Here is a 25,688-nt window from a genome sequence, read left to right as displayed (position 1 = left end):
GTGAGTGAGTGAGTGAGTGAGTGAGTGAGAGAGAGAGAGTGAGTGAGTGAGTGAGTGAGTGAGTGAGTGAGTGAGTGAGTGAGTGAGTGAGTGAGTGAGTGAGTGAGTGAGTGAGTGAGTGAGTGAGTGAGTGAGTGAGTGAGTGAGTGAGTGAGTGAGTGAGTTAGTTAGTTAGTTGATCTTGGTAAAAATGTGTGATACATGACTATAAAATCTGAGGATAGCTTGCAGTGGGATTCAGACAAAAAGTGTGTTAAAAAAAAAGTGCTCATTTGGTCAAAGATGCATGCTATGCAATGGTAATGTTAAAGGTAACTGGACTGTAATTTGGTAATAGTAACTGGTTTTAGACCAGTTTGGAACCCTGCATGATTGTTAAACTTAATGATGGTGTCAACTGTGCCAAACTTCAGCAAAATCTGCAAATGTTTACGTTAAAGCTTCATCAGTTCTAACAAACAACACACAAAATTTGTGTAACCAATTCCTCAACAATCCACCCAACCATCAGTTTTTGAGTGAGTTCACTAAAAGACAAAAATGTGTTGATGCTTGAGAGGAAAAATCAGAGTATTCCCAGTATCAGCCATTCCTCATCATAACACAAATAGCTACTCTTTCCTTTGAAGTATTAACAACAGCATTTGAGACATTGTTTTTCTCAGAGATCACCAAAAACAGGTCCGGTTTCTCCAGCCAGACACTTTCTCTGAACCAGTATTACCGTGTGAGACATTCTCCGGGACACATGTTTGCATCCATCGGTGTATGTAAAAAAGTACTATGTAGCCTGTACAAAACTGTGTAGACTAATATATGCATGTGTGAGTGTGTGGGGAAATGTGCTATGTTGTGTAAAAGCAAATGGAGTGGTCGGCTACACTGGAAAAGTCCATTTACCATTTCTGTATGAGAAATTGACAGACATTGTCACAAAAATGGAAAATGAAATAAAATGGGGAAAAAAAAGTATTTCTATTCCAGAAAAGTAAGTGGACGTATTTTTAGCTTTTGTTCCAAACATCAGTTTGCAGCTCATCAGTATGGCAGAGGGAGACATCTGCAGGTAAAGTGTGCGGACTGCTTGTTCAGGTGATAAGCATTAAACTTTGGTTTAAATGTTACAACTAAATGTATAGTAATGTTGCTTTTGGCACCTGCTGATTTGGTTTTCGCTTTGATAAAAATGTGTTTAATCATCCTACTTTTCTATGTTTTCTTAAAGCAACATTTGTTGACATTTTAGCCACGTTTTTCTCTGTGGCATTATGGTCACATTTGCCCACTCTGTTGATGTCTTTGGACTTTAACTCCAGCTTCACATTGTGTATGTACCATTCTAACATGTGTTTAACTCATGTGTTGAAGGTTATTTGAAAACTCCTCTGTGTTTCTCTGCTCTCTAGTGATACAACAGACAGATGCTCCTCAGCAAATCCATTTAATCTTATCATATCCAGACTCTCTCTGTCTGTTCTGACCTAACATTAGCAGCAGCATCAGTCTCACCGCAGCTTCATGTTCCCTGCATTAAGGTGATTCATTCAGAAGATGAGAAATCCTGTTTCTTGTCTGTGCTGACTTGGAGAAGAATAATAACAGAGCTGGGACAGATCTAATCCAATTTCAGTATTAGGTTTCAATAGCGATGTCATTTAATGATTGATGTCACAAACTCGTGTCACTGATCCACACAGCGATCTAGATTCCATGATCTAATCATTTTATTTATCATAAATATATTATTACACAACTTTAAGAACTGGATAATTATGTAATTTAACACATCCAGTAGCCCTCTCTATGCATTTCTATTGCATATTATATGTATTGTCCAGTTGAATTCTTTGATTTCAGACATACAGGCAAAACTTGAACTGGGCTGTTAACCTGCTGCAAGAGACAGTCTGCAATGGAGCAATCACAGTTTGCCAAGTCAGCATGTCCTTCATGTGAAGATATTTTAGTTCTGAAATGAAAGTAAGGAGGAAAAATCTCCCGGAAACTTGAAATGTATAAGGGTGGAAGTTTTCTTACATTGCATTAAGTGTAAATGTAATTTATTTATACAGCCCTTTACAACAATCCACTTTGGTGTACCAAAGTGCTTTACAGCAGATGATAAATAAAGAAAAGAATAAGTAAAAAAACAATTTAAAACAAGAAAAGAAAAATAAAAGCAATAAAATACAACAAAATCGAATAACATAAAAGTGTCATCATACTACTGGGTATTAAAAGCCATCCTAAATAAGTAGGTTTTTAGCCTGGATTTAAAGAGGCTCAGGTCAGAAATAAGACGCATCTCGGGGGGGAGCTTATTCCAGAGCCTGGGGGCGGCAACAGAAAAGGCTCGGTCACCCCAGTGTTTGTGTTTTGACCTGAACACTTCCAGCAAAAGTTGATTTGTTGACCTCAGAGCTCAACCAGGATTACAGACAGTTACAAGCTCAGATGAATGCGATGGGGCGAGGCCGTTAAGGTAGTTTGTCTCAGCTATTTTGTTGTTGTGTCTTATGTCCTTATAAGAAAATAGAAATAAAAGATTATGTCGTTTATAAACTTAATCCCAATTTTTTACACCTATTCACACTCAAAAATCTGCTCGGACACCAGGGGGATATGAAGAGAATGTTGTGCAGTGAGAGAATTTGTTCAGACTTCAGCTCCATGAGTAATAACATAAAAATGGAAGCATTGCCTGCTGCTTGGAGCTGTCTAAAATGAATTAGTAGTCTAATTATCTGAGGGCAGTTCCATACAAAGGCAAGGATGGTCAAAATTAGGGCATGAGAGATGGAATGAAATAACTGTGTTATTCTGGAAGAATCCTTTCAGTTTGCTGAAACAAATAGAAACTTGTTGGTACAAACCATTATGGATATGAAGAGAGGCAGGCTATCAAAAGCATAGCCTCTCCTTACTTGTAATCTGCACAATTTTTTGATTGTCAAAGATTCAAGACTGACTTCCAACATAAGGCTCATCTGCATGCATATATGAAGAAGGCAGTCATTTTTGAAGCTGTGGTGTTTCTGACCACAGCGACTGTCGCATTCACGTTTTGAGTCTTGTTTTGTTTTGTCATGTTTTCAGGTCCTTGGTTAATTTCTTGTCATGTTTTTTCCCCTGTCACGTTAAGTTTCACTCACGTCGCCTGTTTCTGTTCACAGCTGCTCGCCATCACCAATCACCACCCCACAGTATTTAGTTTCCAGGTTCCCTCATGTCATTGCAGAATCCCCACCTTACTTTTCACGTCCACGTTTTGTCAGGTCAGGTTTTGTCTCAAAGTCTTGTTTATTTATTCATAGCCACAGTCTTGTTTTGTTTTTCCACAGTTTTAAGCTTTTTGATATTCGCATCTTTTGTTTCAGTTAGCAGTTGTGAATACCAAAGAATTGGCCAAATATTAAAGTAAAAAAACAAAGAGAGAAGAATAAAAGGAAGGACTCGCATTTTCTAGACATTCATATCCTAGAGAGAAAACACATTTAGCAGTACACACTGCTAATATATATATTTGTGGTTACATTTGTGGTAACTGATGTGCTCTGCATCGCTTTACACTTGACTGATTGCTTCAGGAATGGGTGGTAGCCTGCCTCAGCATGTTGGCAGGCAATAGGCTGCTGTTTAGATAAACAAAATTAGATCTGAAATGAATTAATGTAAATTAATTAACGGGCTCATTAATTAATTTGTTGGAGCTGTTTATGATTATTATGACATTATAACCAGCAGTACCAGTGCAATACTCAACACTAGTTGGCCAAATCAATGTCCTCATCATACAAAAACTATACCATCTGCACCAGGCTGAGTGCAATTTAACTGTTTAATTTAAGTATAATTTATCAAAACAATACCAGCTTGGCTGGGCTTTGAGGTCAACTGAAGATCTGCGCTGAGAAACTGCAAAGAGAAACCATGACAGTAATGTTTCCTTACCATGACTCATTAAAACTGCTGGGATTCTGAGTGGAAGATGCTGAACAGTGGATGACCATTGTTATTGTCACTGTGTGGTTTCAATCAAACTTTAGTTGATTATTGCTGCTAGATTCTGCAAACACAAAATTAAGTTAATTATTTGCTTAAAAAACAGAAATCTAAAAATAGACTACCTTTAGTGGGTGGTAATGAACAGTAGCAGTGAAAATATACTTTTTGAAATAACTACTATCTGTAACTTCCAGATAGTACTTTGTACACCTAACCAGAGGAAAACAGCAAAGATAACACAGTTTGACAGACAGAAAATAGGATTTCTGCAGCAACAAGGTGATTCCCAGAGAGCTATTAGCTGAAAACTTGGCATATCTCAGCATGGTGTGCAGTGTGTCCTTAAAACATTTGAGGAAACTGGACAAGTGGAGGACAAAAGAAGAAGTGTCAGGCCTAAAAAACTATCTACAGCAGATGAACAGGATCTGAAAGTGATGTCCTTAAGAAAGAGGAAAAAATCCAGCAAAGACCTGACAGGACCTGAGAGATGCATCTGGACCTTCAGCTGATCCATCTACTGTTGGCCCAAGCCTCATCAGAAATGGTCTCCATGGAAGGGTGGCTGTCAAGAAGCCGTTCTTAAGGAAGGGAAACAGGGAGAAAAGGCTGAGCTGTGCCAAATGACACAAGAAGTGGACTGAAAATCAGTGGCAACAGGTCTTATGGAGGGATGAATCCTCCCCAGAGCCCGGACCTCAACATTATTGAAGCAGTGTGGGATCATCTGACAGAGAACGGAACAAAAGGCAGCCCACATCCAAAGAAGAGCTTTGGGATGTCCTTCAAGAAGCCTGGAGAACTATTCCTGAAGACTCCTTAAAGAAATGACAGAAAGCTTGTCTCAGAGGGTTCAGGCTGTGTTGGAGAATAAAGGAGCTCAGACCAGAGATTCACTTTAAAGCTGCTTAGAACTGTACAAACTCTGTTTTTAAATTAATTAGATAAGTGAAATGCTGCACCTATTTCTTGTTTTTGTGGCAGTATACAAAGAAATGGGTCGTGACTATTTTCCCACTGTACTATACATAACAACATTAGATGATTAAGTGTCACTTGGTTTGTAACATGGCTAAGACGTGAATCTACTAAAAGCAGGCTCTGACTAAATGAATAAGAACCCTATGGTTGGTTTCTGCTCGGCATGTATTCAGGTCCACACTTTGTGAAAGAAGCAGATGTGTTTGCTCGTCTAAATCAGAAATCCCACAGCCTCTGTCAACCCTGTCCCACATAACAGATGGCTTGTCAGCAACTAGCTTTGGTGCCACATCTGGGAAAGTTATCCCCCGTCTTCTCTGAGATATCCCTAAGCTCCCCCACATTTCCAAAACAACCTCAGACAAATGCTAGCAGTTCTGACCCTGATAGAGAACTTGGTCAGAGAGAATCAACTCAGCAGCACCACAATTACCAAAGAGGAATGCCATGAGCCACCAGAGTAGCCATAAATCTTAGATTTGTTTTATTGTTTTATTTAGCATTTTTAGCAGCAGCATTTTGGCCTGCAGCCCTCACAAGGGCTATACAAGACCTATAAAACATAGGGTTGCAAAGCCATGGAAAATTCCAGGTAAATTCCAGAAACTTTCCACTGGAACTTTAGTTTAGGAATTTTTTAAATATTCCACATTGGATCATTTACACATAATGGTGCATGTGTAATTTTTCTGTTGAGTAAGACGACCAAATGTGTAAAAAAAAAGAAAGAAAAGTTACAGAGTTACAGATACTTAGTTGAAGAAATGGTCTTCAAAATATTCTACAACTGATCTTTCTAATGCAGTTGTGCTAGCTAGCTTACATTTAGCATCTCTAGTTTACCAGTTAGCTAGCTACTGTATAATTACATTTTGATGTAATATGGTAAATGGTAAATGGACTTGTACTTGCATAGCGCTTTTCTAGTCTAACTGACCACTCAAAGCGCTTCACTACATGCCGTATATATAATAGTTCAATAGATCAAATATATACTTCATAAAATCATCAAACTTATTTTACTTACTCTGTAGTCTTTGCGCACAAATGTGTGGCTTCAATAGTCTCTGTCTGTGCTGTGGGCTCAAAAAGAATACCTTTTGTCATTTAGAATTCTAGAAATCATCTGTGCATGTGACAGAGGAATGCACAATGCATGTAGAAAGTGTGGTCTTAATAGCACTGCAGTAAGTAGTGTGCCTGTGACGGAGGAATAGCTTAGATACTCAGCCATGAAATCTGATTGTTTTAGCCAAGATAATGCTACACTATAAATATAACAAAAAATTATCAAATATAAAATAACATAATAAAACTTAAAAATATCCCAATTCATACCTCTAGGAAAAATAATTTTTGCTTTAACGAGTTCAGAGAGAATTGACATAGCTACATCTGAAGATGGTTTAATAACATATTTTAATGACATTCTGTAACTGAACTCCTGTTGTCTGAATAAAGGTATTCTTTTATACTACAACAATGATGAATTTTCACCACTTATAATGGTGTGGACTGACTGTGTGGTATATAGAAAAAAGAATTTTTGGTTTCAATGTCAATGTGGGCAAAGTAATTTCTTACAGTCACTGGGTTTGGAGCTTTTGAGAAATGGCAAGATTTATTCTCCCAGTGCTGAGTACTAATATCAGTGCAAGAGAGTCTTGTGGGATGAGCTGGACCCAGCCTGAAACATGTCAGTTGTACAGTGTTATACAGAACTAGGAAGATTTCTTTTTGACATCACACGGATGATTGTCAGCAAGACATGTTGTAATTATCGCGCTCATCATCATCATCTCAGTGAGTGACAACATCATAGATTATTTCAAGCTTTGTGGTGTTCACTGTCCAGGTGAGGTCCTCGCTGATGTGCACCCCCAGGTATTTGAAGATGCTCACCGTCTCCACCGCAAGCTCTCGATGAATAGTGGCTGATGAGGTCTCCTCTCCTTCCTCATGTCCACTATTATCTCCTTAGTCTTGTCTGTGAGGGTGAGGTTGTCGTCCTCACACCATGACATCAGATTTGCCACCTCGCTCCTGTAGGCCTCTTTATCTCCGTTGGTGATACGTCCTATCACTGCGGTGTCATCCGCAAACTTCAGGATGATGTTTTCCTTGTGAGAGGCGACACAGTCGTAGGTGAAGAGGGTGTAGAGAATAGGGCTGAGGACGCACCCCACACGTTTGTGATGATAGTGGCTGAAGTCCTGTTGCCGATCCTGACAGACTGGGGCCTGCCAATCAGGAAGTCCAGGAGCCAGTCACAGAGGGTGGGGTTCAGGCCAAGAGCAGACAGTTTATGGGTGAGCTTGTGGGGGATGTTGAAGGCGGAGCTGTAATCAACAAGGATCATCTTGATGTAGGAGTCTTTGTTTTCTAGGTGGGAGAGGGAGTTGTGGAGGGCAGCAGCAACGCTGTCTGAGGTGGATCTGTTGGACCGGTAGGCATACTGCGGAGGGTCCAGAGTGTCTGGCATGGTGCTCTGAATGTGGGCCAGCATCACTCTCCCAAAACACTTCATAATGATTGGAGAGAGTGCTACGGTTGTCCAACCGCCTTGCAAGGTCTATTAAATCGGCCAGGGACTCTGACTCATCCCGAGCCGCCAGCTCATCCCTCAAATTGTCATTCAGGGAGCGAAGAAATATTCCCATCAACGCAGCATTATCCCAGCCACTCTCCGTCGCCAGTGTGGAGAACTCAATAGCGTAGTCAGCTACTGACCTGGAGCCTTGGCGCAGTGAGAGCAGTCGGTTGCCCGCCTCTTTACCACGAACAGGATGGTCGAAGACCCCTCTCATCTCCGCCACGAACCGCCGGTAGGAGGAGCAGAGCTGGGAGTTGCCCTCCCACGTAGCCAGCGCCCACTGTGCAGGAGGCTGGTGATATACGCCACCTTGGCGCGGTCCTCCCGGTACATCCGAGGCTGCAACTCAAACACCAGAGCGCACTGGAGGAGGAAACGTCCACAGGCTCCCACGTCCCCGCCATAACGCTCCGGCGTCGGGAGATGGGGCTCAGGAAGAGGGGTTGTTGATGGCAGAACAGCGACAGGCAGCGGAGAAGCAGCACACAGTTCCAGTCTCTGAGAGAGGGAGGCGACGCTAGAAGTCAAGGACCCCAACGCCTCCATAATGTCCTTGAGGTCCTGGGCATGCTGTCCCAATAAAGAGCCCTGGGCTGTCAGCGCCTGGTGAATCGACTCTGGATCTGCGGGGTCCATTTGGCTCGTGTGTTCTGTCACACCCTAATGAAGTGCGGGCCCCGGTGCGGTCACAGAGTCAGGAGAACAAGAACTCTTAGTTCAAACAAAAGTTTATTGGATAACAGAAAATCTCACACAGAGGAAAAACCTGGCCTGGTGAGCAGGGGAATCAGCCTGCAGAACCGGAACAAAAAACCAAGGTAATCCAAGAACTGAAAATAATCCACAAAACACTAAAGGTCAGGATCCAGGTCGAGAACCAAACAGGCATAACAAATACATTAACACACGAGCGAAGAATGGCAGATAAGACCAGATATTTAAACTAACGGGGCAATCAAAGGAAGATGGAATACAGGTGAGTTAAGAACCAGGTGTCACACCTGTGGCTGTGACAAGTTCAAAGTAGACAAAGATGTACTTTGTGATGGAGTTAAACTTTATTGATAAAATAATGAAGATTGTCCAATGTAGCGGTTGTTTATGGTTTTTAGCGCGTCATCCTCTTTGTTATGAAATGTTGGCCCTCTCGGCTCTGGACATCTTAAGCAAACTTTCAACCAATCAGCATTCAACCAATTGCGTAGTGTCATCTCAGGAGCCTGTGTGTTGTTAACTCTTTGGAGGACTGCATGTCTGTCCGTCTGCATTGAAAAATGGCCATCTGTGCGGCCCGTGTGTGCTGCAGATGAATACCTCCGTAAGTGTGATAGCAAACATCTAAAACAAAAGGGTATTCCCTCTGGAGTTTTATATTTACGTCATTCCTCTCTGCTACACTCTCTTTAGGCTCTTTGCAGCCTGGATGAATCTCATCAGGACTGTTTTCTTCCCTCATGTTGATTGATGTCTGTGTTTTGTCTGAGATGCTCCCCTGACTTTCTTGCCATATGTTTGACAAGACCGATACAATCTGCCAGCAACATGTGCAAACTTACACAGAGACAGAAGTGAAGTCATAGGAGGGAAGTGGGTTTTATCATTGTTGTTCCCAGGGCACTGCTTCTCAGAGCCTTGTCAAAGTAATTCTCACGTTAGCAATTCATGCTGCACACAGTTCACAATATTTCTGACACGGTATTTTTTATGAAGCAAATATCAGTGCTACTTGTCAGAAACCATATTCACTGGTGGGAATGACAATGAAAACTTATGAGATATATAATATATCTAACAAATGTAACATATTGATTATGTGAGTAACTGGATTTTGTTGTACGTTCATTGTGCACGTAATAGAAGCATCTGTTTTGACACGCATCATTTAGCACCAGTGCCTGAACAGAAGCAGCTCTGTAAGGAAAATTGATCTCAAACACCTCCTGAATGTCAGGGATTGATGTGCAGCCACTGAAAACGTTTTCTCCCGCTTTTAGCTGTCAAAGAAAGTTGTTATTAAATGTGATGGTTTACTTCTTCTTCCCAATAGTACACAATGTTGGTGTGTTTAATTGAGATATGAAAATGATTTTATTAACTGAGGCCTATTGTGTTTGACTATACCTATGACTCCATTATGTCCAATTAATCATTCTAAAGGGTCCTCAGACACTTTTTAGGAAGTTTGAAATCTTCCATTTTTGTTTCTAAATAAACTTTTGTTTTACCTAAACTATTTTGGGTTTTCATTGATTTATAGCTTTAAAATAATTTGTAATTAAGCATAATCCAATGTACTTTTTGGAATGTCTTTTTGTTCCTTTCCTCCTATCATTTATTACTTTTTGGAAATAATCTTCCCACCAAAGGGAATTGGGTAAACCATGTTTAGACTTTAAATCTTGGTTGTCTATGTATGATCCAGGCAATCTTTTTAAAACCAGTTTCCATTGGCACTCTGATGTAACCGCTGCATCATATTAGATCCCCTTTTAATAGTAAATTTTTGCACCTATTAGAAAATGTTTAGGTAGCCTGGGGCGTGTTATCCCATGTTTTTTCCTCCAATTGAGGTTTAAAAAACATTCCTTCGGCTGCTTGGCTTTACTCCATGAGTTTGGCGTGAACAGCTGACAGCCACAGACAGAGCACTGAGTGCAGGAGACAGGGGTTTGGACTCGACACAGGGATGTCGAATATCAGTGTGCAGGAAACAGATACAGTATATCCAGAGAAGTGAATAAAACTGAGAGAATTATAGGAAAAAGCTAATTAAAGAGATAAACACAAGACATTATAGTAGGGGAACGATTACTTGAGTCGCTCAGTGTGAGATAGATAGGAGTGTCACTGTCAAAGTTTGTATCTTCACTCATCTTTTCTTTCTGTCAATTTGTATTGAGGGTTGACTTCCTGAGGGTGGGAAGAAGATGCTGAAGTCAGGGAAAGGCGTAGTTAAACTTTTTATCTCACTGGGCATATAAGAGCAGCTTCTTTCAAATCTTATCGTGGATTAATGGCAAAGAATTTGTTAGCGCTTTTTGTCTTGATTGGAGATGCTGAATTAAGGAAAATGTTAGATAAAAAAGGAATCAGAAGATCAAGGAAAACCAGCATAGAAGCTGAAGTTGACATATCCTGGTTGTCTGTTATGAAATAAAGCTTAATATCCACCTCTCAGAGACTTCTGATGAAGAGTTGAAGAGTTTGCTAACCTCTCCCACGTTTTTTTCTTTCTTTTTACTCATATTTCAGAGGCGCCACTGGATTTAGGAGCAGTAAAGAGGGTGGAGGAAGAGATAGGCACGAGTAGTTTGAAGAAGCAAACACATACCTAGTTTTTTTAAGACTTGAAAATAACCCAATCTTTGTTTTTTTATGTTTTGACTGAAGCTTGAACCTTGAATTAATTTCACTTTCAATGGATGAAAGAATAACCAGACTTTCTCTGTTCTCCTTCCCTCTCCTAATGGTTTGCACCATATTTTCAACAGCAGTGGGCAATCTTACAGGAAGGATTAAGGTGGTCTTCACACCCACCATTTGCAAAATGACCTGCATAGGAAGCAGATGTCAAAATAACTGTGAGAAAGGAAATACCACCACCATCATCAGTGAGAACGGTCATACCGCAGACACACTGACAGCGCCCAACTTCAGAGTTGGTAAGTGATCTCAACTTGATTTTCTTATGAACACTATTTCTGAACACCAGTCAGAGAGAAGCTTCAGGTCACCTGCTTTCTAAGAGTTGAAGGACTGATTGGGATGAACACTTATGTGCTTGGCTTTCCTCACACAGGAAGTGTATTCATTCAGCAGAGCATAGTATTTTTGCTAACTTTAAAGTGTGTCACAGTCAGTGTTTTCTGCTTGAGGTTTTCTTAAATTGATCTTGGTTTAATGGTTCTTTGTCTTTATTTTTACATTCACCTTTACATTAGTCTTTTTCCATAGTCCGTTCGTTGCTTTTTTGTGATAATTTTGCTTTCTGCTCTCCTCACACACCTGCCTCAAGTTTCTCATTCCAACACCTGAATCACTTTAGTCATTATTTGGCCCATTATATATACTTTTGGTTTTCCTTTGTTCTGTGCCAGATCCTCGTCTTAGTTTCCATTTTGTGGCTACTTTTCATGTCCAGCTTGGCGCTGTTTTTGTCATGTTGAGCTTTCTGCACTCACTGCTACTGCAGTGCCTCTTGTTTCACTGGTAAAAGTTTATTTACTTTTGACACCTGCCTCCTGAGTTTGTCTGAATGTTGGCACTTTTCTGTTTAATCTTCATCTAGTTTATAAATGCAAATTAGAATGCATGATTTATTTTCATTAGTTTTTACTTAGTCTTTTACATAATTGCAGACTGTTTTGTTGTTTCGGGCTGCAACAAAAAAAGTTGAGACCAGGTTAATTTAGGGTTAGTAATGAGGTTGGGGGGAATGATGTTATATCAAATAGTTGATGTCACCAACTTATTTTAATCTTGATTTTGCACAAAAGCAGGATCTGTGGAAGTGTTCGCTGATCAAAGATGGGGAGAGATTAAGTGGGTATAGAAAATGGATGGATATGGGTTTGAATATATAAGAAAATATAAGAAATTTTCTTACCATAGTCTCCAAATCCAAGACTATGGTTCTTAGCTGGAAGAGGGTGGAATGCTCTCTCCAGGTCGGGAATGAGATCCTTCCCCAAGTGGAGGAGTTCAGGTATCTTGGGGTCTTGTTCACAGTGAGGGACGAATGGAGCGAGAGATTGACGGGCGGATCGGTGCGGCGTCTGCAGTGTTGCGGGCTCTGCAGCGACCCGTCGTTGTGAAGAAGGAGCTGAGCCAGAAGGCGAAGCTCTCTATTTACTGGTCAATCTACGTTCCCATCCTCACCTATGGTCACGAGTTGTGGGTAGTGACCGAAAGAACAAGATCGCTAATACAAGCAGCCGAAATGGGTTTCCTCCGCAGGGTGTCTGGGCTCTCCCTTAGAGATAGGGTGAGAAGCTCAGTCATCTGGGAGGGGCTCGGAGTAGAACCGCTGCTCCTCCGCATTGAGAGGAGTCAGATGAGGTGGCTCGGGCATCTGGTTAGGATGCCCCCTGGGCGCCTCCCTGGGGAGGTGTTCCAGGCACTTCCCACGGGGAGGAGACCCCGGGGGAGACCCAGGACACGTTGGAGAGACTATGTCTCTCGGCTGGCCTGGGAACACCTCGGGGTCCCCCCGGAAGAGCTGGAGGAAGTGGCCGGGGACAGAGACGTCTGGGTTTCTCTGTCAAACAATTATGATCCTATGCTGTTGTACTCTTTAAGATGTTTGTGGAGGAAGAGGGGAACAAAATAAAACCTGGAACTCTTCGTCAATTCCAGAACGCCTTTAAAGTGTTGTGAGAAGGAATAGGCAATATAACAAAGTGATTAAAGCTTTTCTGTTCCAGCATGTTTTTAAAAGATGTTGCAGGCCTGAAATGAAAGAATTGAAAATTAAACAAATGAAATGAAGTTGACAAGGCAAAGTATTAAATGTCTTGGGTATATACTGTCTGCAATAAAATACAAGTCAAAGTAACTATAGGAGTCACTATGTTTGTTCCAACTTTTCTACATTTGAGTTTGAAGATAAATCTAACTGAGAGTGAATCGGTCTAGCTGATTTCAGAGAGTGAGGTTTCACCTAGTGCATTCGCTGGGCTCAATGGGCCTCATGCAAGAACATTTTCGTATTTTTATTCTAAATTTCTCTCACTTGTTTTCGTAAGAAGGTCTCGTACGAACACACCACGTCAGATTCAACAAACGTTCTTAACTTCGGAAAAAGAGTGTAAACGACCTGCGTAAATGATGAATGCCACCCGTGCGTATCTAAGTGCACGTGCTCGTGCACGAGGATAGTAAATGTGCATACTCCACGCCCAAAATAATACCATATAAGGCTACGCTTCCTCTCTCCTGTGCCAGGAAGTGTTGAGTCATGAGAATGGCATCAAGGTGCAAAAAGAACAACTTTACTGGCTCTGAGACTGAAGTTCTGCTTTCGGAGATCCAAAAAGGAAAATCTGGCATTTTTAGCAGCAAATGGAATTTAGCAGTGGAATTACGGGACCTGCTGAAGCGAAGAAAGCAATTATGAATGCTGTTAATTCCGTGTCACCTGTATTTCGTAATGTCACCGAAATAAAGAAGAAATGGTTTGATATGAAAATGGCTTAAAAAAATAATAACAATAAAAAGTCTCACCATGGCCAGGCACTGGATGACTTCAACCAAAGTCGTGGAATCAGTTGTTGCCTCATCATGATAGCACTTTAATGGGGAGGCCCATGGTGGTTTTCTGGCACCACACCTTCTGGCGGGGTACACCCTGGACAGGTCGCCAGTCCATCACAGGGCGCCTTGTTATATCCAGAGTCAAATTAACCTTCAGTTAATGCATAATTTAAGTCAAACAGAATAACATCAGCATAACTATGGCGTATAATGTATATATTTATCTATGATATCTTCAAAGTAATTAAATATACAATCCATTGGTCAAGCAAACTTGATTCGAATAACAGCGGACTATTTTATGTAACGCTTACGACAACACTGAATGCGCGAATTCTCTTAAATAACTTGTACACACGACTTAAGAACAGATCTGTTCGTATGAACAGTTCTTGCATGAGGCCCAATGCTTGTTGACCAATCATCCTAATAAGTGCCATAGAGCTGTTGGAGTGCTCTTTGGTATTTTTTTGATTTTTGAAAACAGAAAACAAGAAACAAAAATATAGTAAAGAGAAAAGAACCTTAATGAAATCGGGACTACCATGGACTTAAAAGCATTGTGAAGGTAAAAATCCTATATGTATCTAGTGTAAAGAAATCTCATGTTGACAGCCAGATGAGTGGGTTGAGTTGTTCAGCTGACATTGTACTGTACAATTAGAGTCAGGTTATCATGAAACAGCCTCTGTGTCAAAGAGCATATGTTTTGGGAGTTGTTTTATGTGTTGCGCAGACTGAGCAAATTGTGTCTCAGCCTGCCTCAGAACGTACAAGGAGGAGATGAGTGTCCCTGACTAACACATGCAGAAACACGGAGAGTGGAACAAGCTGAATTCCTGTCTGACTCAACTCAACAAATTAGTGAGGCTAACACAAGCTCTAAGAGGTAACTCTGGGTGACCTGGGGGCAGTTTTCTTTTTTACTTTTATGGAATGAAATCATTGTTATGTTTGGAGACCCCGTATAGCACTTCAGTGAATTTCGCTATATATGTTAGGCTACATTTAGGTCGCATGCCAAATGTGGGCCAAATCCGATTTTTTGCTCATACACTATATTGCCAAAAGTATTCGCTCATCTGCCTATAATAGCTTCAACTCTTCTGGGTAAGCGTTCCACAAGGTTTAGGAGTGTGTTTATGGGAATTTTTGACCATTCTTCCAGAAGCGCATTTGTGAGGTCAGACACTGATGTTGGACGAGAAACTTTAGACTTGGCACAATGCAGTCAGACAAGTACTGTTCTCCTGGCAACCGCCAAACCCAGACTCGTCCATCATGTTGGAACACCTGAATTTAATTATGTGGAAGGGTGAGGGAATACTTTTGGCAATATAGTGGCTGTGACTCAGATCAGATTTTTTTCATGATAGTGTGAACAGCATAAGTCACATGGAATCTGATTTTTCCAATTTTGATTTAGGCCACTGGACTGTTTGCTGAGATCTGTTTTTTTTTCTGCATGGTTGGTCTCAGTATAATTTAAATGTTACCTCCATCGGACTCCAGTGTGAACAGTCTATCACCCTGAAGTGACCCGCAGGAGCAGAGGAGATGTGACATCACACGCAGCACGCTGCATTTACAAAAGTAAATATGGAAGCTACACATGTCAGCATGTGTGTATCAATTCTGGAGTTGTTGTGCAATTGAAGCAGACAAAATTAAGACCAAGTGCTTGTTTCATCCATTGTTTACATTTAATTTTGCCGTGTCCTGCCTCCTCCGACCCAAAATTGTGATGTCTGTCTCACTTCAATGACGTAAAGCTCGGATGAAATGCGACATGACCGTCCAGACTGATGCCGCTTTGAAAAACATCAGTTATGTATCCGATTTAGGACCACATACTGAAGTGGTCCAAATTGGAATTTAAAAAAATTGGATTCCGTTTGAGTTAAGCTGTTCACACTGTCATGAAAAATATCAGATCTGAGACACATGAGCAAAGATCAGATGTGGGCCACATTTGAAATGCAGTCTGAACGTAGCATTCAGTATGTGGCCCTGAATCGGAAACATATCTGATGATTTTCAAAGTGACCTTAGCCTGAATGTTTTTTTTTTTTGTTTTTTTTATGCAACAATTAGAACATTTACAAAGATGATACAAATGTATAATCTGAACGTATCAGCAATAGTTAACAACATAACAATTATGACAGAGGTGATGCTTGAGGATTCCAAATTGTCCTTCAAGGAGCAGACATAGTTTTGATAGCTTTAGAGTTGGAACTGAATTTGAGATTGTCTATATAAATATTAAAGGATGCTAAGAATGTTTTGAAATTAGGTTTATGATGATGAAATTTGGGGCTGCACAGTGTTGTGGTGGTTAGCAAATAAATTATAGTGTGGACTACCACACAAAAAAATCTGATCTCAGCAAAACATCAAAATTTAGGATTAAGACCTGCAGTGTGAACATAGCCTTAGTCATGCTAATGCAATGGCTGTGTGTTACTATTATACCACAAGTTAGTATGTTAAAAATCATTATTTTTGTCTGCCCAAAACTACTTTTTAAATGCATGAAACATGTTAGTTTGACCAAATTTTTATAAAATCAAGGTTCTCAAAACTTGACTAACACACCCAGATAATGTTGGGGATTGAATCTGCCTGTATGTGCCCAACTGGTTCTAGGTGTTCAGTACATGCTCCGAAGTTCCATGTTTTTGTAAAAATATTTATGTTTACAAGTCTGAAGATACAAGTCAATTCTACTAGTACAAAACTTTTGTCACACTTTTTACACACTTTGGTTGAGTAACCAATGGTGATGCTTAGTTTAACGCACCAATCAGTTTTGTCTAATTTCATTCTAATTTTAATTCTAATTACAGACTTGTAATTTTGTTTTGTAACTTATGAATAAATGTTGTTCATTTGTTTAGTACTTACAGACATGTATATTTAATTTGTACTTACACCTGTTATTACACATGCAAATATAGTAATACATGTTAGAAAATGCTAGTAGAAGTTACAAAATGTATGTCTCTATTCTAGCTCCATACCATAATTAACTTTTTCAACACTTTCACACACAGTTTTCCCCGCACAGTAACAGTTGACATTCTGAACAAGCTTCAGGAATTACTGACAACTCTCCGTAACTAGTTATAGTTGACATTGTGACAAATGACACAGTTCTTAAACACTCAGAAAAGGGGAAAGTGTGTTTCAGCTGGCTCGTCAACGTTCTAGAAAAGTCTGGAAATCTGCCTTTATTTAGCCACGTGACTATTTTCACAGCTGGTCTTCAGATAAGTCCTCCACCTCTTTTGTGAATCCATCTCAAACATACATTGGGTCTATGAATGCAGTGCATTTTGTCCCTTTTCCCCCTTTCCAGCAGAATTATAAAGGCTAGAGTCCACCGGACAGGCCCCACCAGCTTTGGATGGCAGATTTTTCACGGCTGCTGGGAGGAACTCCCTGGTGTCTCCTGATCAGAATGGAAATGCTAACACAGGCTGTAGCACAAATATTGAACCAGAATCCTCCTAACAATTTGGCCCAGCAGTTCTTTCAACCTTACAAACATCTAGTGCCCCTTCTACCAGACGGATTTATGCTTGCATGTGATGATGGCATGTGTTCCATTGGTGGTGTGCCACCACTGACTGCAATCCAGATTCAGTCTCTTGTGGGGTAATTGTGGTTCTCTGTTAATTATCCTTTCTAGATAGCCAGTGGGCTGTTGTAATCTACCCCAAGAGAGTATTTTGGAGCCATATCAGACTCACATGTGCTTGTTGAGGGCTTTATAATAGTCTCACAGCCGCTTATTAAGCAATTCCTGAAAGGGGCCAGGCCTGGTTACTAGTACCCCCATGGTCCCATCATGTGGTTAGCAGTTTGTTCTGCATGCACTGATGGAGCTTTCTTTTGAGCCACTGGTCAGAATGGAGCCAAAACTTCTTTGTCTGAAGACTTTTTTCCTTCATACTAACGACTCTGCAAATCAGTCCATGCACCCACTATGTTGCTTTTTAAAGACTGGGTGATGAGTGCTCAGCCCTGTCTCTTCATTCTAACACAGCCTTTTACTGAAGGTTTTCCAATGATTTTATCCACTGAGATGTTTGGTTTTGGATTCTTTCTGTCCATCACCTCATGAATCTTTGGAGGTGGCTTGGTAGCAGCTGATCTGCTCTGCTCTGATCCCTCATATTACAATTCATGGACAAATGCTATTAGGCTGACTGATCAAATCTTGTTCTTCTATGGATATGCCACACAGGGACACACATTGTCCAAGCAGTGGTTTTGTGGTTATACGCTGTCAATGCATCTGCCCATGGGGAGTGGTTTATTTGCCCTATGGAAACTGCTCACCCTGAGAGAAGCTGACTAATATGATGGCCTGTTGAGCTTCATTCATCAAGCCTTGGTTACCCTGTGTAACAAGTTCAGTTTTTCCTCATCAAAAGTTTGAAATGTGTAATTTTAGAGGTACACAGATGCGTGTTAAGACGATTTACAACTCCCAGAGTGTTACTAGCTTAGCTCGCTCTGTTAGTCGTCCCCGAGCAGATCCCGAGCAGCCGGGACTTAAGAGTGGCTGGGTGACTGTCAGGAAGAGGAGTCATAGTCCTAAAGTCAAGCCCGTGGTTCACCATCAACCTGTCCACGTTTCTAATAGATTTTCTCCACTCAGCGACACACCCGCTGAGGACAAAACCCTGGTAATTGGCAGCTCTATAGTCAGAAACGTGGCATTAGCGACACCAGCGACCATAGTCAAATGCATTCCAGGGGCCAGAGCGGGCGACATAGAATCCTATTTAAAACAGCTGGCTAAGGATAAACGTAAATACGGTAAAATAGTTATTCACGTCGGCGGTAATGACACCCGGTTACGCCAATCGGAGGTCACTAAAATTAATGTTGCATCGGTGTGTAATTTTGCTAAAACAATGTCGGACTCCGTAGTTTTCTCTGGACCCCTGCCAAATCTGACCAGTGATGACATGTTTAGCCGCATGTCCTCATTCAATCGCTGGTTGTCTAGATGGTGTCCAGCAAACAACGTGGGCTACATAGATAATTGGCAATCTTTCTGGAGAAAACCTGGTCTGATGAGGAGAGACGGCATCCATCCCACTTTGGAAGGAGCGGCTCTCATTTCTAGAAATATGGACGAATTTATTAGTCATCCAAAAACATGACATCCCAGGGTTGAGACCAGGATGCAGAGTTGTAGTCTTACACACTTCTCTGCGGCTTCCCACCTGATGCTGCCCCCCCTCAATCAAAAAACACAAAAGGAGCAAATCCTCTTGTGCAAAAAAAAATTAAAACAAAAACTTTAACTGAACAAAAACATCAAACTATTAAATGTGGTTTGCTGAATATTAGATCTCTCCCTTTGAAGTCTCTGTTAGTGAATGATTTGATTTGTGATCATCATATTGATATATTTTGTCTTACAGAAACCTGGCTGCAGCAGGAGGATCATGTTAGCATTAATGAATCAACTCCCTCTGACTATTTAAATGTTCACGTTCCTCCAACCACAGGCAGAGGAGGAGGAGTGGCAGCTATCTTCAGATCAGGGTTACTAATCAGTCCTAGACCCAAGATTAGTTTTAGCTCTTTTGAATCTCTGATTCTCAGTTTTTCCCACCCAAAGTGGAAATCACAAAAACCTCTTGTGTTTGTTGTTGTGTATCGTCCGCCTGGCCCTTATTCTGAGTTTCTGTCTGAATTCTCAGAGTTTTTATCCCAGTTAGTGGTGAGTACAGATAAAGTCATTGTAGTGGGTGACTTTAATATTCATGTAGATGTTGAAAATGACAGCCTAAATATTAACTTTAATTCTATATTAGACTCTATTGGATTTAGTCAAAGTGTTCACAGACCTACTCACTGCCTTAATCATACCCTTGACCTTGTGCTGACTTATGGCATTGAGAGTGAACAGTTAACAGTGTTCCCTCATAATCCTGTCTTGTCTGACCATTTTTTAATAACTTTTGAATTTACATTACTTGACTACACGGTTTCTGAGAAGAATTCTACATATAGAAGGTGTCTGTCAGAGAATGCTGTAACCAGATTTAAAGAGTTGATTTCATCATCCTTTTCTTCACTGCCATGTGCTGATATGACAGAGGACGGCTACCTAAATTTTACTCCAGTAGAACTTGACTCTCTTGTTGACAGCACTATAGCTTCAATGCGTACAACACTGGACAATGTTGCCCCTCTGAAAAGGAAGGTAATCAGTCAGAAGAGGTTGGCTCCTTGGTATAATTCACAGCTGCGTGCGTTAAAGCAGACTGCAAGAAAGCTGGAGAGACAGTGGCGTTCCTCTAATTTAGAAGAGTCTCAATTAGTCTGGAAAGATAGTTTAATAACGTATAAGAAAGCACTTCGTAAAGCTAGAACTGCGTATTATTCATTATTGATAGAAGAGAATAAGAATAATCCCAGGTTTCTTTTCAGCACTGTTGCCAGGCTGACAAAGAGTCCGAGCTCTGTTGAGCCATGTATTCCTTTAACTCTCAGCAGTGATGATTTCATGAGATTCTTCATCAATAAAATTGTTTCTATCAGAGAGAAGATTAATGGAATCCTTCCCATTATTATCACTGATGTATCATCAAGTAGAGCAGCTTTAGAAGTATCTTTCGAACCTGAATTGTATTTAGACAGCTTCTGTCCAGTTGATCTTTCTGAGCTAACAACAGCAATAGTCTCTTCTAAACCATCAACTTGTATGTTAGACCCAATCCCAACCAGACTGTTCAAGGAGGTTTTCCCCTTAATTGACACTTCCATATTGGATTTGATCAATCGGTCTTTGTTGACAGGATATGTACCTCAGACTTTTAAGGTTGCTGTAATTAAACCTTTACTTAAAAAACCTACTCTTGATTCAGAAGTGTTGGCTAATTATCGACCTATATCCAATCTCCCTTTTTTGTCCAAAGTTCTTGAAAAAATAGTTGCAGTTCAACTTTGTGATCATTTACATAGAAATAATCTGTTTGAAGAGTTTCAGTCAGGATTCAGAGTGCATCATAGCACAGAAACAGCACTGGTGAAAGTTACCAATGATCTCCTGTTAGCCTCTGATAGCGGACTTGTTTCTGTGCTTGTCCTGTTGGATCTCAGTGCTGCATTTGATACGATCGATCACAGCATTCTGTTACAGAGACTTGAACATGTTATTGGGATTAAAGGAACTGCATTAGGCTGGTTTAAGTCATATTTATCTGATAGATTCCAGTTTGTTCTTGTAAATGAAGAATCTTCCTCACACGTTGGAGTAAGTCATGGAGTTCCTCAGGGTTCTGTGCTTGGACCGATTCTTTTTACTTTATACATGCTTCCATTAGGTAACATTATCAGACAGCATGGCATAAATTTCCATTGTTATGCTGATGATACTCAGCTGTACTTATCTATGAAACCAGATGAAACCTACAGGTTGGTCAGGCTACAAGCCTGTCTTAAAGACATAAAGACCTGGATGACTCAGAACTGTCTGCTTTTAAATTCAGACAAAACTGAAGTTGTTCTCTTTGGACCTGAGCGCTTCAGGGAGAAATTGTCTAGTTATATAGTTACTCTAGATGGTATTTCCTTGGCTTCTAGTTCTACAGTGAGGAACCTTGGAGTTATTTTTGACCAGAATTTATCATTTGACGCACATATAAAACTGGTTTCTAGGACTGCCTTCTTTCACCTTCGTAATATTGCTAAAATCAGGAACATCCTGTCTCAAGGTGATGCAGAGAAACTAGTTCATGCATTTGTTACTTCAAGATTGGACTACTGTAATTCCTTATTATTGGGCTGTCCCACATATTCTCTGAAAAGCCTCCAGCTGATCCAAAATGCTGCAGCCAGAGTTCTGATGAGAACTAACAGGAGAGATCATGTTTCTCCAGTTTTAGCTTCTCTTCATTGGCTCCCTGTTAAATTCAGAATAGAATTTAAGATTCTTCTTCTGACATATAAAGTTCTTAATGACCGAGCTCCATCATATCTTAAAGATTTAATTGTAAGATATTTTCCTAACAGAGCACTTCGCTCCCAAACTGCAGGTTTACTTGTTGTTCCCAGAGTTTCTAAAAGTAGAATGGGAGGTAGAGCCTTCAGTTATCAGGCCCCTCTCTTGTGGAATAAGCTGCCAGTAAATGTCCGGGAAGCAGACACCCTTTCCACTTTTAAGATTAGGCTTAAAACTTTTCTTTTCGATAAAGCTTACAGTTAGGGATGGCTCAGGTAATCCTGAAACATCCCATAGTTAAGCTGCTATAGGCTTAGACTGCTGGGGGACCTCATCTGTCACACCTTTCCTCACTTTGCTCTCTTTTTCCCCCTGTTTAATTTCAAAATTGATTTTATGTACATGTGACATTATTGTGGTTATTAACCTATGTTTCCCTGTTCCAACAGATATCCTTTGAATGGTGTTATGGTGTTTTTCCCCCCTCTTTTCCCTCTTTTCTGTCTTCTCAAACCCCAGCTGGTCGAGGCGGATGGCCACCCTTCCTGAGTCTGGTTCTGCCAGAGGTTTCTTCCTGTTAAAAGGGAGTCGTTCCTTTCCACAGTCGCCACAGGCACGCTCAGGACGGGAGATTGGACTGAAGACACATTTCGGTGCAATCTGTTGGTTTCCTTAGCTAGGATATTAATTTTTTGAATTAGCTCTATATGAATTAATTGGATTATGATTACAATGAATTGAATTCCAATTGGCTTGAATTGGACTATATTACTTAAGTGCCTTGAGATGACAATTGTTGTAATCTGGCGCTATATAAATAAAATTGAATTGAATTGAATTGAATTACTTTAAGATTACAGCAACATCCATATTTCAAGCTTTGTCATGGCAAGAACTTTGTATTTTATCAAAAGTACCTGCAGGTAACACATATTTATTTACCGTAATTTCTTATTTATCTTATTTGCTCACTAATAAAATGATTAATAAGAACGTCAACAACTCTCGAACTCTCTTTGCTATGATTGAAAAACTCACAAATCCTCCTAAACAGTTAAACCCAGACCTCCACTCCCGCCCGCACCCGCAAAACTTTGAGAATTTATGCCCGCACAATAATAGAAATGCATTGATTTTGTGTCTTCTCCCGTCCCGCAGGAGAAAACACGTCATTTTATAGGCTATTAATAAAGAGATTCATGGACAATTGAGAAACTTCTCCAAAAGTCAGATTTGCCTTGCTTTGTCTTTGTGCTGTAAAGACCTTCTTTGAGCTTTCTTTCCACATCATTTATTGACATCCAGTTGCGAGGTTACATCCCGTTTTTTTTTTATCCGCCCACTCCCGTCTGCAGCAAAGTTCATACTAGTAATGTGTCGTTCGCGAACGTTTCATTCATTATGAACTAATCTTTTTTGTGACTCGGGAGTAACGAGTTGTCTCAGTGAGTGATTCGTTCATTTTCATGCAGAACCCTCCCTCGCCACATGGCAGGCGGCAGCTGCATAAGCTCAGTCAGAAGGACAGGAAACAGAAATGATTCGTTCACGACTCAACTCCTGGGGTCCTCGTTCATTTGTCATGTGACAGACAGGCTGAAGAGCAGAACATTTCGTTCACAAACCGGATCGTTCTTTCATTCATTTGTCATGTGACTGCAGCTCAGCTACAGGGCTGTGGACTGAGAAACGAAGGAGGAAATGAATGATGTCTGATTTGTGATGTTCATTCATTTGTCATGAAATCATAATTAATTAGTGGTCTTCGGTTCTTGTAGATGTATATAGTGTTCTTGTGTGTATGTGTGTCTGTAAATAAATACTTTTGAAAATTATATCAACATATTGATTTTGTGTTATACTCTACCATAAAATAATATGATGATAATAATAATAACTATAATAATAATTCAATTCAATTTTATTTATATAGCGCCAGATTACAACAATTGTCATCTCAAGGCACTTAAGTAATATAGTCCAATTCAAGCCAATTGGAATTCAATTCATTGTAATCATAATCCAATTAATTCATATAGAGCCAATTCAAAAAATTAATATCCTAGCTAAGGAAACCAACAGATTGCACCGAAACTTGTCTTCAGTCCAATCTCCCGTCCTGAGCGTGCCTGAGGCGACTGTGGAAAGGAACGACTCCCTTTTAACAGGAAGAAACCTCTGGCAGAACCAGAACCAGGAAGAAACCTCTGGCAGAACCAGACTCAGGAAGGGTGACCATCCGCCTCGACCAGCTGGGGTTTGAGAAGACAGAAAAGAGGGAAAAGAGGGGGGAAAAACACCATAACACCATTAAAAGGATATCTGTTGGAACAGAGAAACACAAGTGAATAACCACAATAATGTCACATGTACATAAAATCATTTGAGAAATTAAACAGGAGGAAAAAGAGAGCAAAGTGAGGAAAGGTGTGACAGATGAGGTCCCCCAGCAGTCTAAGCCTATAGCAGCTTAATTATGGGATGTTTCAGGATTACCTGAGCCATCCCTAACTATAAGCTTTATCGAAAAGGAAAGTTTTAAGCCTAATCTTAAAAGTGGAAAGGGTGTCTGCTTCCCGGACATTTACTGGCAGCTTATTCCACAAGAGAGGGGCCTGATAACTGAAGGCTCTGCCTCCCATTCTACTTTTAGAAACTCTGGGAACAACAAGTAAACCTGCAGTTTGGGAGCGAAGTGCTCTGTTAGGAAAATATCTTACAATTAAATCTTTAAGATATGATGGAGCTCGGTCATTAAGAGCTTTATATGTGAGGAGAAGAATCTTAAATTCTATTCTGAATTTAACAGGGAGCCAATGAAGAGAAGCTAAAACTGGAGAAACATGATCTCTCCTGTTAGTTCTCATCAGAACTCTGGCTGCAGCATTTTGGATCAGCTGGAGGCTTTTCAGAGAATATGTGGGACAGCCAAATAATAAGGAATTACAGTAGTCCAATCCTGAAGTAACAAATGCATGGACTAGTTTCTCTGCATCACCCTGAGACAGGATGTTCCTGATTTTAGCAATATTACGAAGGTGAAAGAAGGCAGTCCTAGAAACCAGTTTTATATGTGCGTCAAATGATAAATTCTGGTCAAAAATAACTCCAAGGTTCCTCACTGTAGAACTAGAAGCCAAGTAAATACCATCTAGAGTAACTATATAACTAGACAATTTCTCCCTGAAGCGCTCAGGTCCAAAGAGAACAACTTCAGTTTTGTCTGAATTTAAAAGCAGACAGTTCTGAGTCATCCATGTTTTTATGTCTTTAAGACAGGCTTGTAGTCTGACCAACCTGTTGGTTTCATAGATAAGTACAGCTGAGTATCATCAGCATAACAATGGAAATTTATGCCATGCTGTCTGATAATGTTACCTAATGGAAGCATGTATAAAGTAAAAAGAATTGGTCCAAGCACAGAACCCTGAGGAACTCCATGACTTACTCCAACGTGTGAGGAAGATTCTTCATTTACAAGAACAAACTGGAATCTATCAGATAAATATGACTTAAACCAGCCTAATGCAGTTCCTTTAATCCCAATAACATGTTCAAGTCTCTGTAACAGAATGCTGCGATCGATCGTATCAAATGCAGCACTGAGATCCAACAGGACAAGCACAGAAACAAGTCCGCTATCAGAAGCTAACAGGAGATCATTGGTAACTTTCACCAGTGCCGTTTGTTGAGCTGCAACTATTTTTTCAAGAACTTTAGACAAAAAAGGGAGATTGGATATAGGTCGATAATTAGCCAACACTTCTGAATCAAGAGTAGGTTTTTTAAGTAAAGGTTTGGTTTTGGTTTGGTAAAGGTCATGTTTTTGGATGACTAATAAATTCGTCCATATTTCTCCTCATCAGACCAGGTTTTCTCCAGAAA

The 25,688-nt window shown here is 40.4% G+C and overlaps 1 protein-coding gene across 3 annotated transcripts in view; it reads left to right on the top strand.

Annotated features, from left to right (window-relative positions):
• ltbp1 (latent transforming growth factor beta binding protein 1) overlaps positions 1 to 25,688 on the top strand; it is a 174,550-nt gene that overhangs the window by 43,994 nt on the left and 104,868 nt on the right. For all 3 annotated transcript variants that reach the window (XM_072391566.1, XM_072391565.1, XM_072391564.1), the window contains exon 5: positions 11,071 to 11,241. In XM_072391566.1, coding sequence (XP_072247667.1) covers positions 11,071 to 11,241 — 171 coding nt within the window. The remainder of the gene's footprint in view (positions 1 to 11,070; positions 11,242 to 25,688) is intronic.

This window comes from Leuresthes tenuis, unplaced genomic scaffold (assembly GCF_036924035.1).
Source record: "Leuresthes tenuis unplaced genomic scaffold, fLeuTen1.0.hap1 SCAF_8, whole genome shotgun sequence".
NCBI classification, from domain to species: Eukaryota; Metazoa; Chordata; class Actinopteri; order Atheriniformes; family Atherinopsidae; genus Leuresthes; species Leuresthes tenuis.
This window is presented reverse-complemented; position numbering and strand designations above follow the sequence as displayed.